We start from the raw sequence: 13357 nt of genomic DNA, 5'->3' as shown, positions 1-13357 counted from the left end.
AAATGGCCAATATTGGGCTTAATTGATTCATGGCCATAATCCAACCTTTTTTCCAACTACATGTAGTGTGCTACAGGCGTGCTGCACCTGTTTCTGTTTTATTTCCCTCCCAACAGTTCTTCTTTTGCCTGCTGCTTCCACGGAGCAAAGTGTATTATTCACGGTAGTGCAAATGTGCAGTGTCAGTGCGTTGCAGCTGACTGACAAATCAGGAACAAAATCTAATCTATTTGTCTCTCTCAAGTATGTAACTATATGGAATTTGCCTCAGTGAATTGCTCTAATAGAAAATACAATAAACAGTACACACTACAGGCATAAAACAAAAAATAAGATGAAGGAAAGGAAATGGGATCCTCGTTCTTGAATAGATACAGTAGCCTATACTGTACATATTGAAATGTCCGATGTGAACATTTGACAGAAGAGAAAACAATCTATATGACTGAATAATTTATCCTGCGATTCAATCTTACAAAAACACTCCATATTGATATAAAGAGACAGGCAGGTTCAAAGACAACTCCATTGAAATGTGTGTGGAAGATGACTGTAGCCATATATGGAAGATAACCGTAGCCATACTGTATATGGAAGTCCCCTTGAGTAAAATCCTATTAGGTAGGCTCTGGGATTTACAGGTACTTTAAAAGGGATACTATTTCTCTTTGAACTCACTGACCCGTCCACATTGGTCAACTTGAGAAAACAAGATTAGTGTATCGTCCAGGAAGGTTAAATTCTCTGTAGTGCTCAGAGGATGAACATCTACTATGGCATGCTCCCCCTCACCCTTACAACTACAGAATAGTCACATGCATGCTACAGCTATTAGATGAGGAATCCTGCCACTTTTGCCATCGTTCATGAAGCATCGCACATTTGTGCAATCCGGGGGGGAACGAACAGCCCAAAGCAAAACTTTTGCAGCGACACCAAATGTAGCACTTGCATTTGTCTCTGGAGACAGGAGTAAACCATCTTCATTATTGGAAAAGTATCACCGTTCATATTTGTGTCCTTGGAGGAGGACAGCCATAGGTGGTTTGGAATTGTGGAGTGATTCCGAGGAAATTAAACAAGTCACATTGGGGGGTTGAGGGCTGCACAACCGGTTCTCGGGACGTCCCAGCTGGTGGTAAGGAGACTTAATGGAATTATGAGACATGAGGAAAAACTGCATTTTTGGATTACACCCTTGCCTGCTCTATCCCCCCCAACCCCCTAAGGAGGTGCAGATGCCTGCTCTATCCCCCCCAACCCCCTAAGGAGGTGCAGATGCCTGCTCTATCCCCCCCAACCCCCTAAGGAGGTGCAGATGCCTGCTCTATCCCCCCCAACCCCCTAAGGAGGTGCAGATGCCTGCTCTATCCCCCCCAACCCCCTAAGGAGGTGCAGATGCCTGCTCTATCCCCCCCCCCCCAACCCCCTAAGGAGGTGCAGATGCCTGCTCTATCCCCCCCAACCCCCTAAGGAGGTGCAGATGCCTGCTCTATCCCCCCCAACCCCCTAAGGAGGTGCAGATGAGGCTTGGACCACTTTGGGGAGTTTGGCCCTGCTGCATGAAAGAGAACATTAAACAACTTACATCCCCAGAGAGGCCAACACAATCACACACTTGTGAGCTATTGAGAGCGTGTCTGATGCCATGCAACACAAGGGGGGGCTGGACAGGGAGAGCGACTGAGGAGCTAAGCAGCAATAGGAGAGAAGAAGAACTCTGATTAGAGGGTATATGGCGCGGGGTGGGGGGGGTGGGGGGGGGGGGGGTTATCAAAGAAAGAGCCCACAGATTGGTTAGTTTCTAAATGCCAGGCGAGCTGCATAATAAGCCTCCCTCTGGCTCACAGGCCTTACATACTTATTTACACATTTCTTTTATGATGTGTCTGTTCCCGGGTTCTTTAGCTGCTCTCTGAGCTCTGTCAGACATCAGGGCACGCTGGTGGGTGGAGCAGCATGCTTGCAGAGAGGTCCAGGAGCGTCGCCCAAGGGAGGCCTGAGGATAATTACAAACCGTTCAGCAAACACAGCCAGTCGGCACACAGACGCCCTGAACGGCAGGCAGCCAATGGGCAAACAGAGCTCAAACGAGACAGTATAAGAAAACAGGGAGTACATGAGTCACGCGCGCCGCATCGGCCACCTGCATCAAAGTTGCCAAACAATAACGAGCACAATATGACTCAATGAGGAGGGGAAAAGGCCAAGGCGATAACCGCCGCAGAGCTCCAAAATATGAGTCGGCAGCCCATAAATGTAAGCCATCTCAGAGAATCTAAAATGAGCTTTGTAAATAAAGAGCGTAATCAGGCCTAATAGCTTGGAGACAGTAATGAAGACACTAAAGGAGAGGCTAATCCAGTCACACAACGTTCCAACCCACCCCGATATTTTCCCCGCCATATTTTCTCACTCCTAATCTTTACAATCGCTGTTGTGATCATCATCAGCACCACCGCCATCACTGATGCAATTCCATTTCCCAGACTTAAGTCTAATTACCCCCATTAGTAAATGTCACCTCTATCTGTGACCAGACTCAATATACTCATTGGACCCTGCAGAGAGTGGGAGAGAGAGAGGGAGGGGGGGGGGGGGGAGGGAGGGAGAGAAGCATGGTGCATGGTGTGTGTGTGTGTGTGTGTGTGTGCTTGCGTGTGTGTGTGTGTGCACACATGCATGTGTGTGGGTGTGTGTGTGTGCAGGTGTGCGTGTGCGTGTGTGTGTGTGTGTGTGTGTGTGTGTGTGTGTGTGTGTGTGTGTGTGTGTGTGTGTGTGTGTGCAGTGGTTGGTGAAATAGCTTTGCCCCACAGGGTTGATATTGTAACTGCAGAGGGAGAGGGCAGAGTGAAGGGCTCTGTGAAGAAGCCGAGGTATCTGTAACCTCCATCATGTCCCACACTCCCATGGCTATAAGCTAAGTTAGGGAATTAACAGAGCAGCCAGAGAGATGCTACACCAGAGAGATGCTACACTGCGTTTGACTTTGCACTTCAGAGGTGTGAGCGCTTTGCTCCTCCTCTGGAGATCCTTGAGAAACACCATCATTATATATTAATAACAGCAGGGACCTCTCCCTCAGTCGCCACAGCCTCTGTTTGTGTCCCCTATCGATTTCCCACTGAATTCTTTTGATGAGAGTATAGGGAGCGACATTTTGATTACATTTACCGGTATTCTGTGTGCGTTTGTCGGTGTATGTGTGTATGTACGTGTGTGTGTGTGTGTGAGTGTGTGTGTGTGTGTGTGTGTGTGTGTACAGTACATGTTTCTTATTGAGTTTAACGGTGCAGCCTATAACATAGCTGTGATCTATGGAACAGCTGTCTTCCTGCACTTGTTCAGTAACCTCTCTGTTTCCCCGTTGTGCGTCTCCACAGAAAGAGAAAACTCTCTGATACTGTATCTCAGGTCCTATTCCAATACTCCTATACACTCTACATCTGTTTTATTACGTGAGTCGTAATCTTTCTCAGAGTTCGTTTTCATTTTCTGTCTCTCTGCAAACATAATATCCACACACCTTTTCTTTGTTTCCTGTCTGGTACCTGGCAGGGTGAGGCAGTGATGCTGTAGCGCCGTCGCCTCCCAAGCAAGAAGGTCCCGGGTTCGATTCCTGCCCGGGTCACAGTTGGCACTGGGGGTATGTCTCGCCTTCAGTGCCTGGTGCCCAGGTGTCAAGTTTGCACGTTCTCCCCCATGCTCACTATGGGGTTTCCCTCCATTCTACATCTTCTTTATCTTTATCTTATTATTATTATTATTATTTATTGAAGCAGGGACAGTACACAATAAATATATTGCACCAGAGATAGCTAAAAGCTAATTTGCATCTGTAGTCCCTGGGCACACACTGTGCGCACACAGTACATATCAAATAGAGCAATTAAAGGAAAATCCTAATGTCTAAACAATCAAGATACATGACAAAAAATGATACTTACTATTAGCAAGATACAACATACAATGTGCCTAACAGTAAAAATAGAACATAGAGGTATGCACCCCCACTAAAAACATGTGAAGATCATCGCCTGACCGCCAACGACAAGGACTGAAGTTGGTCCTCAGGCGCTGTACTGAAAGCTGCCCACTGCTCCTGGCTGCCCCCGGAGGAAGGACACGTGCATGCTCTGTGTGTGTGTGTGTGTGTGCGTGTGTGTGTGTGTGCGTGTGCGCGTTTGTGTGTGTGTGTGTGTGTGTGTGTGTGCGTGTGCGTGCGTGCGTGCGTGTGTGTATGTATGTGTGTGTGTGTGTGGTCCCTACCTGCATGCAAGTGTTGTGGTGTGTTGTGTGATCACAGTAAAGACAAGCTCGCTTGCCTGGTTTGCTTTCGTTCTTCTTTTTAACTCAATCATTTTTTATAAATCATATTGGCATTTTGGGAAGGGCAGCTCACTCTATTGGTTCTTCATAGTTCTGTGCATTTGTCCTGCTGCCTCTTCATGCATGAACGTTCAAAAACAGCCGAGGGGAAACAATCTCAGACAGGAACAATGAAACAATTGCTGAGCTTGAACAGAACAAGACGAAAAACCGCACACATGTTCATCTGAAATATACAGCCAGAAAAGGCTGTACACCTTTTGTTCTGACATGTGCAGAGAGAAACTGGTTCCTCCCAGGAGACTCCTCCCTTTTTTCTGAAGGTCTCCAGCTGATCAGGTTTGAGTGACAGTTTGTGACCCCTGGACACAGCAGCAGTTGGCTATAGGACGTACAAGCATGCAGGCCGAGCCAAGACATGACCGCCACACCGAGCGTGCCAGCAGCGCAGCTGTAGCCCCCTATAGGCCATTTGTGTCAGTTCTCCCTGACACCGCATCCCTTGATATTAAAGTCACGCCTCATTCCTTGTGAACGGAATCACAATGTTATTAGAATATGTGTCAATAGCCCGCGAGGATATAGGCCCAATTGAGCGCCCCCCGCAGTTTGTGCTGAGATCGCACTATTTGCACATTTGATGTGATTTGATTTTTTCCCCCATCAAATAGGAACCACGACCTCAGGGGGTAAAAAGACATTTTGGTGTTAACTGCCTTTTGTTCAAGTAACCACAAGTCAATAATGTGATAGATGACCCAGTCGTTTTTGCAATGTCTATGAATATGATCAAAGGAAGTCATGTGTCACCCAACTTATGGAGGAAGAAATGGCGAAATTGGTGATTTAGCAAACGTGCTCGACAACTAATCTTTGTGCGCATGCAATGTATTCAAGGTTTTCATTATTTCTTGGTTCATAGCGAAGAATTCAGTGCAATGATGCCATCAACAACATGCTGTGTTGGAAACCAGGTCACCATTGCTTCCTATAATAAGTTCCAGTTTGACAATTTCAACTCTGCGTTAATGACCATCCCATAATTGCTCCATGGCAACCTGTCCAGACACCCTCGATCTGCTGGTGCATCTTGGTTTGCTGACTGAAGGCCTTTAGTGCCGCTGAGACCCTGCCTTGCAGCACACCCTCACCGGGGGGGTGTATTCTCCCTTCTCCGCTAAGTCCCTGTACGCCCACATTTGTACCTCATTTCAACTGTCCGTCAAACTAATTAAACGGAGCAGAAAACATGACCACTGTGGGCCACATCACTGACAGTAATGAGTCCACGTAGGGTTAGTGTCTTGGTGAGCTGCTAATCACATGGAGCTGAGTAAAAGTGTTGAGAGCAGGACGACCCCCAGTTCATCTCCCCCTGGAGCTCAACGCGTCTAACTATGTCACTGAAACCCAACACCTCCAAACAAATACCAATCCCAGAGCACTTTTACACACACATCAGCAGGCCTAATTGAAAGGATCCTGGGTCTGCCTCGCCCTGGACCAAGGACAAGCTCTAGCTGCACTGCTGAGTGGGGCTGTAAGCAAACTGCCCAAACACCAGTCACCAGAATAGAATGTTGGCATTGGTATGATGGATATGATCAATGTTAACATTTCTGAAGCAAAAATCATAACATCTCAATTTCATATCATTTCAACAAGTCCTCCATCCACATGCAGGAGCATTTCCAACGTACATTTGAAATGTCGGTTATTGAAAATGGTTAATTTGGAAGCATCACAGCTAATTCTTATTCTTCTCATCTTCCTTTTCAGTATAGGGTCATGTGGTGTTGAACTACATTGCCGGTTGCTTGAATGCAGTAAAAATGTGAGAGTGATAGATGTGTCTTGCACTGTCGTTGTATTGTGATACTATAAGGATCTGCACAGTGTCACCAAGATCAGTGTACATTTTTTGTGATATGGCATTCAAGTGACTTCTTAATACTCTAATTCAATCTGTTGTAGCTTTGAAATAAATTGGGCTTTTGTTTATTTTCCTTGTATAAGGTTGTTCTATTTTCATCTCCCAAATACATCAGCCCTGACAAGTTTAGAAGAACTCCCTCCTCAATCCTGTCATTTACAATATGTGTTTTAGTGATAAATAATCACAACGATTAATTAGACAGTGTATTTTCAGACCAGGTGTCATACAGACACCATGTTACTAGGCACAACGTAAAATCAATGAATTCCCAATGAATGGAAGTAGCCTATTACATGATATCAACCCATTAAACCGCATGTAGGCCACACGTCACACATTTCCCACAATCTGCTGCTGTTTGGGTTGCAGGGAGGTAGGAGTGAGCAGCAGCAGAGCGCAGGGCGGCAGCGGCACAGCAGACGCGTAGGGAGAAGGGCGGCTACTACAGGGACGGGACGCTGGCGTGGAGCGCGCCTCTTGCGCGCATTGATTGACAGTCGGAGGCACGAAGCGCGTCCCGTGCGGCAGACGAGCGGAGCGCGCTAATCTCCCCGCTGCACCGTTCCTGTCAAAGCCATCTCTGTGAAATACCCTCTTCATGCAGATCAGCCTGTAAACTAGGGCAAGTAGCTAAAGGAGGCTCTACCCCCTCGCCTCGGTACCGAAGGCTCCGGTCGATCAAACGGGAATCAAGGACGAGGCAATTCTGAGCGGTGGGGTTGTATCCTATCCGCATCTTTTCCGCCGAAACTGGACACCGGCGGTCGGCTCTTGAACTATTCTGAAAGCGGGAGTGGATAGAAAAGGCTCTGTTTGCACTTCGCAATTTGAGGCAAGAAGATTTTCTCGATTCCCCTTTTCCCCCCTGGAATAGAAAATACCGCACCCCCTCTGGATCATTTTTGGGGTTTATTTTTGCGTAAATGCACATTTATTTCGATGAGTTTGCGAGTCAATGCGCAATATCTGAAGGAGTCTCTGTCAACTGTCGTTTTCTTGGAATAACCGTCTGATAACTATGAAGACACTCGCAGGGAGGAATTTAAGTTCCCGTAAGTGCGTAATCTGAGCGCCTCGCGGTGTGTGTGTGGCTGTACCGGGTGCTCCTACAGCTGCATAAGTTGTGCCTATCCCTTCCTCTAGTAAATGGTTCGTACCCCCCTTTTCCTATGGAGTAAATCGCAAGGAAACACTTGAAAAGAGCGCGTTCCTCTCCCGTCGCCTGGAACAAACAGGCGGGTCTGGTTACGGATTCTCCGGAGGATGGTAAATGACCCACCGATGGGGAATCATGAACAGCTCTTCTGAACTCGAAGATGGGACTCGGCATAAAAACCAGGTATTTGCATACAACCTAACAGATGCGCTATATATGGCTATGTGTTTAGAGGAGTGGTGCATGATATGCAAGCTTGGTGCAGTGTTAACACGCTGAGTTTGGCTGCATGTGCTCTCTGGCGGCTCTCTGCACTGTGGATACAGTTCCAGATGAGCTTCTCCCGACTCCCACGGCTACTGCTGTTCCTGTCACAATGTCTAACCCCACACCACCACCCGTACATCACCAAAAGCCCAGGTTAGTTTTGTTTAGCACAAAGCAGACCAGAACGCGTGACTTGTTTCACAAACGTTGATAGATTAACTGAGTATGACAACATCAGGCCGATTGTGCTTTGCGCATTTTTCAGTTTGCACCCTCGTTTGCACCAATTGCTTGAACTTGAACTTGAATAAACCAGACTAGGCTACGACTTAGTCTGTATGGAGAATGTAGGCTACTATGTGGTGTCTTGTTGGAACATGGCCCAATCCCCAGTTGCGTCTATCTCCTCCCTCGGATGAGACAGGAGCGGACGTGCGTTGCGTTGCAGATAGGCAAGATCATTTGGGGAATTAGTCCACGTTTTCACAAGGTCAGCGGGTTATTGAAGAGCCTCCAGAGACGATTATACAGGGGGGGACCCTGGAACAGTGAATCCCCTATGTGTCGGGGGCGTGAGGGGGGAGGGGATGGGGGAAGGGGGGGGGGGGGGGGGGTTGGACACCGGGGCACTAGGGATGGCACCTGGAAACAAGAAGCTGCGCTTCCATTTCCGCCTTATGTTAGGCTAAATAAGAGTGAGGATGGATTCTGGAGTTATTATGAGGCCGGACTAATAGTTAATGTAGCAGTGTTATGTGAACATTTAAAGAAGAATGCCAAGTAGCCTACAAAAAATGTTTTGACCCAATAGCAGAAGCAGAAATCCATAAGAAATGGCCTAATAGCCTAATGGTGTTTAAATAAATACATAAATAAATAAATAAAAACAGGGGGTTATGGAATATAGCCTATTTGTCTGGTGCAACTATATGAATCAGCGCGACGTCACTGCCACTCAAAAATGCGTAACCCCTCCGCAGTTATGAGTTGTGCCAAACAAACTCAGTTACCTCAAGAGTTTGATGTATAATATTATGCATGTTGTGTTAAAGTTGTGTGAACTGTCGCAGTTTTTAAAATGTAAACAGGGTGACCCGGCTAGAGTCAGACACTCAAACTCAGGCTCCATGGGGTTCCATTGCCGTTGCCACCCAGTGACGCGGTTTGTTTACCAAAATGTAAGAATGATAAACATCCGGGAAGAGGCCGGCTGCCATTACACGTTTTTACATGAAGAGTTCCCCAAAACAACCCATCCTCGCTGGCTGCCCCTAGACACGTGCTGCCCCTAGACACGTGCTGCCCCTAGACACGTGGACTTGATTTCTTGCTGCCCCTAGACACGTGGACTTGATTTCTTGGAAACCAGGCATAGAATTCCAAGAAGCGAGGCGGAGGTGGTCCCTCGCGTGAAATAAAGGCTTGTTGAGAAGCAGCAAAGATACTGGTGGCCGGCCACTTCAACGGCCACCGGGGCTTTTAACTGCCAAGTGGACCCCGGTATTGGAAAGGCCGCCCTCCAGAACCCCCTGGGCCGGTAAGGGGTGTCCATCATTACACAGACCATAACCGTAACCCATATCCAAACCCTAACCCCAACCAAGTGGCTTCCAGTGTCTAACCCTTTAACCAACTACCAACATCATGCCTAACCCTAACCAACCACCAGGGGGTCCATTGCCTAACCCCAACCTCGTTGGAAAATAACAAAAGGGGTACCCTGGGCGTTACTGTTTGATGAGTTGGAAATGAGATGTGTCTCCCAAAAATTAAGATTCTGTCATCTGCCTATTCAATCTCCCGGACCTCCGGTCTGTCTGATTTGACGTCATCAAAGTGTTTTTTTGACCTAATTTGAGATGTAATTATGCAATACATGTTTATATTGTTTACATTTCGCTCTGATTATAGCAATATGTTGAATTCAACAGCTATTTTACCAATGAAATTAGCTAGCTGTGTGTGTGTGTGTGTGTGTGTGTGTGTGTGTGTGTGTGTGTGTGTGTGTGTGTGTGTGTGTGTGTGCGCGCGTTTTGTTTTGCAAAATAATGTAATGTATTTCTCTGGTTATTCTGTACGATTTTATTCACTACTGAAGATACAATATGAGACATGCTGTCACCTGCAAACACACAAAAAGAAGTTAAGGGAATGCTACCTAGATTTCAGTAGTTTCAAATGCAGACCATATACGAGAACGAGACACACACACGCACACACACACACGCACACAGACACACGCACACAGACACACACGCACACACACAGACACACACACACACACAAACACAAACACACACACACACACACACACACACACACACACACACACACAGACACACACACACACAAACACACACTATTCCAATCACACACCCTATCTGTCTGTATCTTTCTCTTTCTCTCACATCTTTCTCTCCTCCACGTGTGTGCACAGGTACACGCGCATGCAAAACTACACACACACACACACACACACACACACACACACACACACACACACACACACACACACACACACACACACACACACACACACACACCTACACACACACACACACACACACACACACACACACACACACACACACACACACACACAGTTTAGCTGGGAACGAGGCCCGGTGGGGATGCCCACTCTATGGGTTGAAGGTACGGTAATCGATAACACTCTGAAAACTCAGAACTTTCCACAGAACGGAGAGGACTGTGTGTGTGCATGAGCAGAATACTTTAGAATACACAGCGGTGGCATGCCTGCTTACACAATATCACGCGTGCACACGCACACACACACGCACACACACACACACACAATCACACGCAGGCACGCACGCAAACACACGCACACACATGCACACACACGCACACACGCACTCACTGCCAGGATTTATCAGTCTGCACTAACTCAGTGTAATACCCCTCGCCCCCACACATGGTAAATGGCAGTGTAATACCCCTCGCCCCCACACATGGTAAATGGCAGTGTAATACCCCTCGCCCCCACACATGGTAAATGGCAGTGTAATACCCCTCGCCCCCACACATGGTAAATGGCACACCAAGCAGACAATAGAGAGCTCAGCCATCCATCATGTACACATCAATCCTTGCATCCTTATTTGTCCCTTCTTCTTCGTCTGTTCTTCCCTCATATCATCTTTGTGAATAGAAGCTTATAGGTGTAGGTATAGGTATAGGTGAGGATCATTACACGACTAGAGCTGCATCGATTAGTCCATTAGTCGATTGACAGAAAATGAATCTGCAATTATTTGATTGATTAGAACGTTTAGACTAGTTTTTAAGAAGAAAAAAGATACGAAAGTTTTCTCGTTCCAGCTTCTTAAATGTGAATATTTTCTGGTTTCTTTAGTCTTCTATGACAGTAAAGTGATTATGTTTGGGTTGTGGACTGTTGGTCAGGACAAAAGAAGACATTTGAGGATGTCATCTTGGGCTTTGGGGGGAAAAGTGACCAACATTTTGTGAGCAAACGACTAATGGATGAGACACGCCCGTCTTTGCTCGCTTCCAACATGTGGAACAGTTCTTCAGTTCCTGTGTGACAGCAGCATGTATGCAGCTGTGTGTGTGTGATATGGGCTGTCTGCTTTTCTGGGTAACCTTGTCCAGTTAATGAACCTGCTCAGCTGGCTAGAGGTAGGGAGGCCATGCGGACTGGACCAGAGCAGAGGAGAGAGTGCTTCCTGGTTCACTGGGCCTGTGATTTCCCATGTGGGGGTGCAACTCTAACAACCCCTGCTTCTTTCTGGGTGGGATTGGAGACATATTTACCAGCAAACTTTTCAACCACAGAAAAGCTGTCATACATTTTCTGTCAGATCACATACCTGAACATACAGCTGATACATGCCACTGATAAAATACTCCCCCAATCTTTCTACTGTGCAGTATGTGTGTGTGTGTGTGTGTGTGTGTGTGTGTGTGTGTGTGTGTGTGTGTGTGTGTGTGTGTGTGTGCACCTGTTCATGCACGCTTATCTGTACTAATACAGACACGTCTGAAAAAGCCTGTAGTGTGAGATGTGTGTCTCAGTTTTTGACAGCCAGGCGAGTTTTTCTGCACAAATATGTTTGTGTACATGTGTGCATTAGGACTGACCCCGAATATATTCGACTCTTCGGATATTCATTTGTTGGGTATAGCTCTACGGTATTCATTTTTCAATTTGGGGATTTTATAGGCAGTTGTTAGACTGGCTGCTGGCACTAGGACCCCGGGGACGTCGGTAACAGTGGCGGCTGGGTCAGAACGAGTGAGCGTCGACTCGAGGAAATGTTTTGTCAGAGACGAGCACTGTGACCTGAGTGTAGCTTTGCCCTCCATTCGTTTCTAAAGACTGTAACTGTTTGCGTTTACAGAAGAGGTTGAATTTGTGGATGTACGCCGTATTGTACGGTATAGAACGCCCAACACCGCAGCTACAGGACACATTCGCAGGGGGTTTACCCCAAGCGCCAGTTGCAGGCTCAATAGCCACCTACTGGCCTCTGTCTGGCCCGCTACTATTTTAGATTTAAAAGATTTGGTGAGTTGGGACCGGGAGTGTCGGGTGTATTAAGTGAAGACGATGATGTGTGACAGTAGAATTAAAACTTGTGCTTCAGGGCTTATATAAGTATTGTCTTGGCTGAGTGAACATCATTCCATTCAATGTTAGGAAATTCCCTTTTTATTTTTAAAATTGTACTTTTTTTTTACGTTTGTTCATGCCTACAAGCCTACAAGGCAAATTAACTTTGTGCTTGAGTTCTCCCCTGGAAGTGAAGTTGGTGTAGATGGCCCATTGTATTTAAACAAGCAGTATTCTACCATAGTGACCTGTATGCAGAATATACATGTATATGTAAGGAGACATTTCTTTTTGCATTGTAAAGCCATAGCACAGTAAAGAAGATATTAATGTGATTAATTTTGCTCTCAAAGTGTACCAGATCGATGCATTTTACTTTGAAATAAATTAAGGTCCAAGGGTCCACCCACCCACCACAATCTCTCCAAAACCTGTGGGAAACACAGGTTATTAGTATTATTATTAGTAGTAGTATATCGCTTTTCTTAAGGTTTTCTTTGTTCTAACAAAAGTACACATTACACATTTTTGTTTCTTGCAATATGGATATGCTTTTGTTTATGGTTAAATTGAGCATTGGGCCTTTTTATAAATAAGAATGTTTATTTGTATTATTCCAATTGTCACGCTCTCATGAATACATATTTCAGGTTTCTTTATTCATTGGTGGAAAATGACCACTGGAACAAACATTGCGAACATCCCTTAGCCGGCTAGTATACTTTTCCTATCTGGCTGCCTGGCTACTCCAACATTTGGGGAACCCCCTGGATTTGTGGGACAGAAACCTATCCTTTCTGATGGATCAGTCAGTGTGGCTTCATAGCTGAGTCCTTCCCATGCTCACAGCACACAGACACACTGCTCATTTTTCTATAATCATTCAGTCATTTATGATATTGGATAACTCCTCTGCCTCTCTGTTTGCATCCAGCTATGTGAGTATGAGGTGGTGATGATTGCACTTGGGAAGGTTAATAGTATGTGTTGTTATTGAGCCAGTGCCATGGCCAGTAGGTCATTATCTGAGACATTGTAGCGACAATGACAATATCACATGATACTACATGTG

The 13357-nt window shown here is 46.2% G+C and overlaps 1 protein-coding gene across 1 annotated transcript in view; it reads left to right on the top strand.

Moving 5' to 3' along the window:
* Positions 1-7550: 7550 nt before the first annotated feature.
* Positions 7551-13357, top strand: part of fibcd1b (fibrinogen C domain containing 1b) — a gene marked incomplete at its 3' end in the record, with an annotated part of 227426 nt that continues 221619 nt past the window's right edge. Inside the window, exon 1 of the mRNA XM_083641568.1 lies at positions 7551-7604. Coding sequence (XP_083497694.1) covers positions 7557-7604 — 48 coding nt within the window. The 5' untranslated portion in view covers positions 7551-7556. The remainder of the gene's footprint in view (positions 7605-13357) is intronic.

Source organism: Poromitra crassiceps (assembly GCF_964638095.1).
Source record: "Poromitra crassiceps genome assembly, chromosome: 8".
NCBI classification, from domain to species: domain Eukaryota; kingdom Metazoa; phylum Chordata; class Actinopteri; order Beryciformes; family Melamphaidae; genus Poromitra; species Poromitra crassiceps.
The sequence above is the reverse complement of the archived record's forward strand: the minus strand, read 5'-3'. Positions and strand labels throughout refer to the sequence as shown.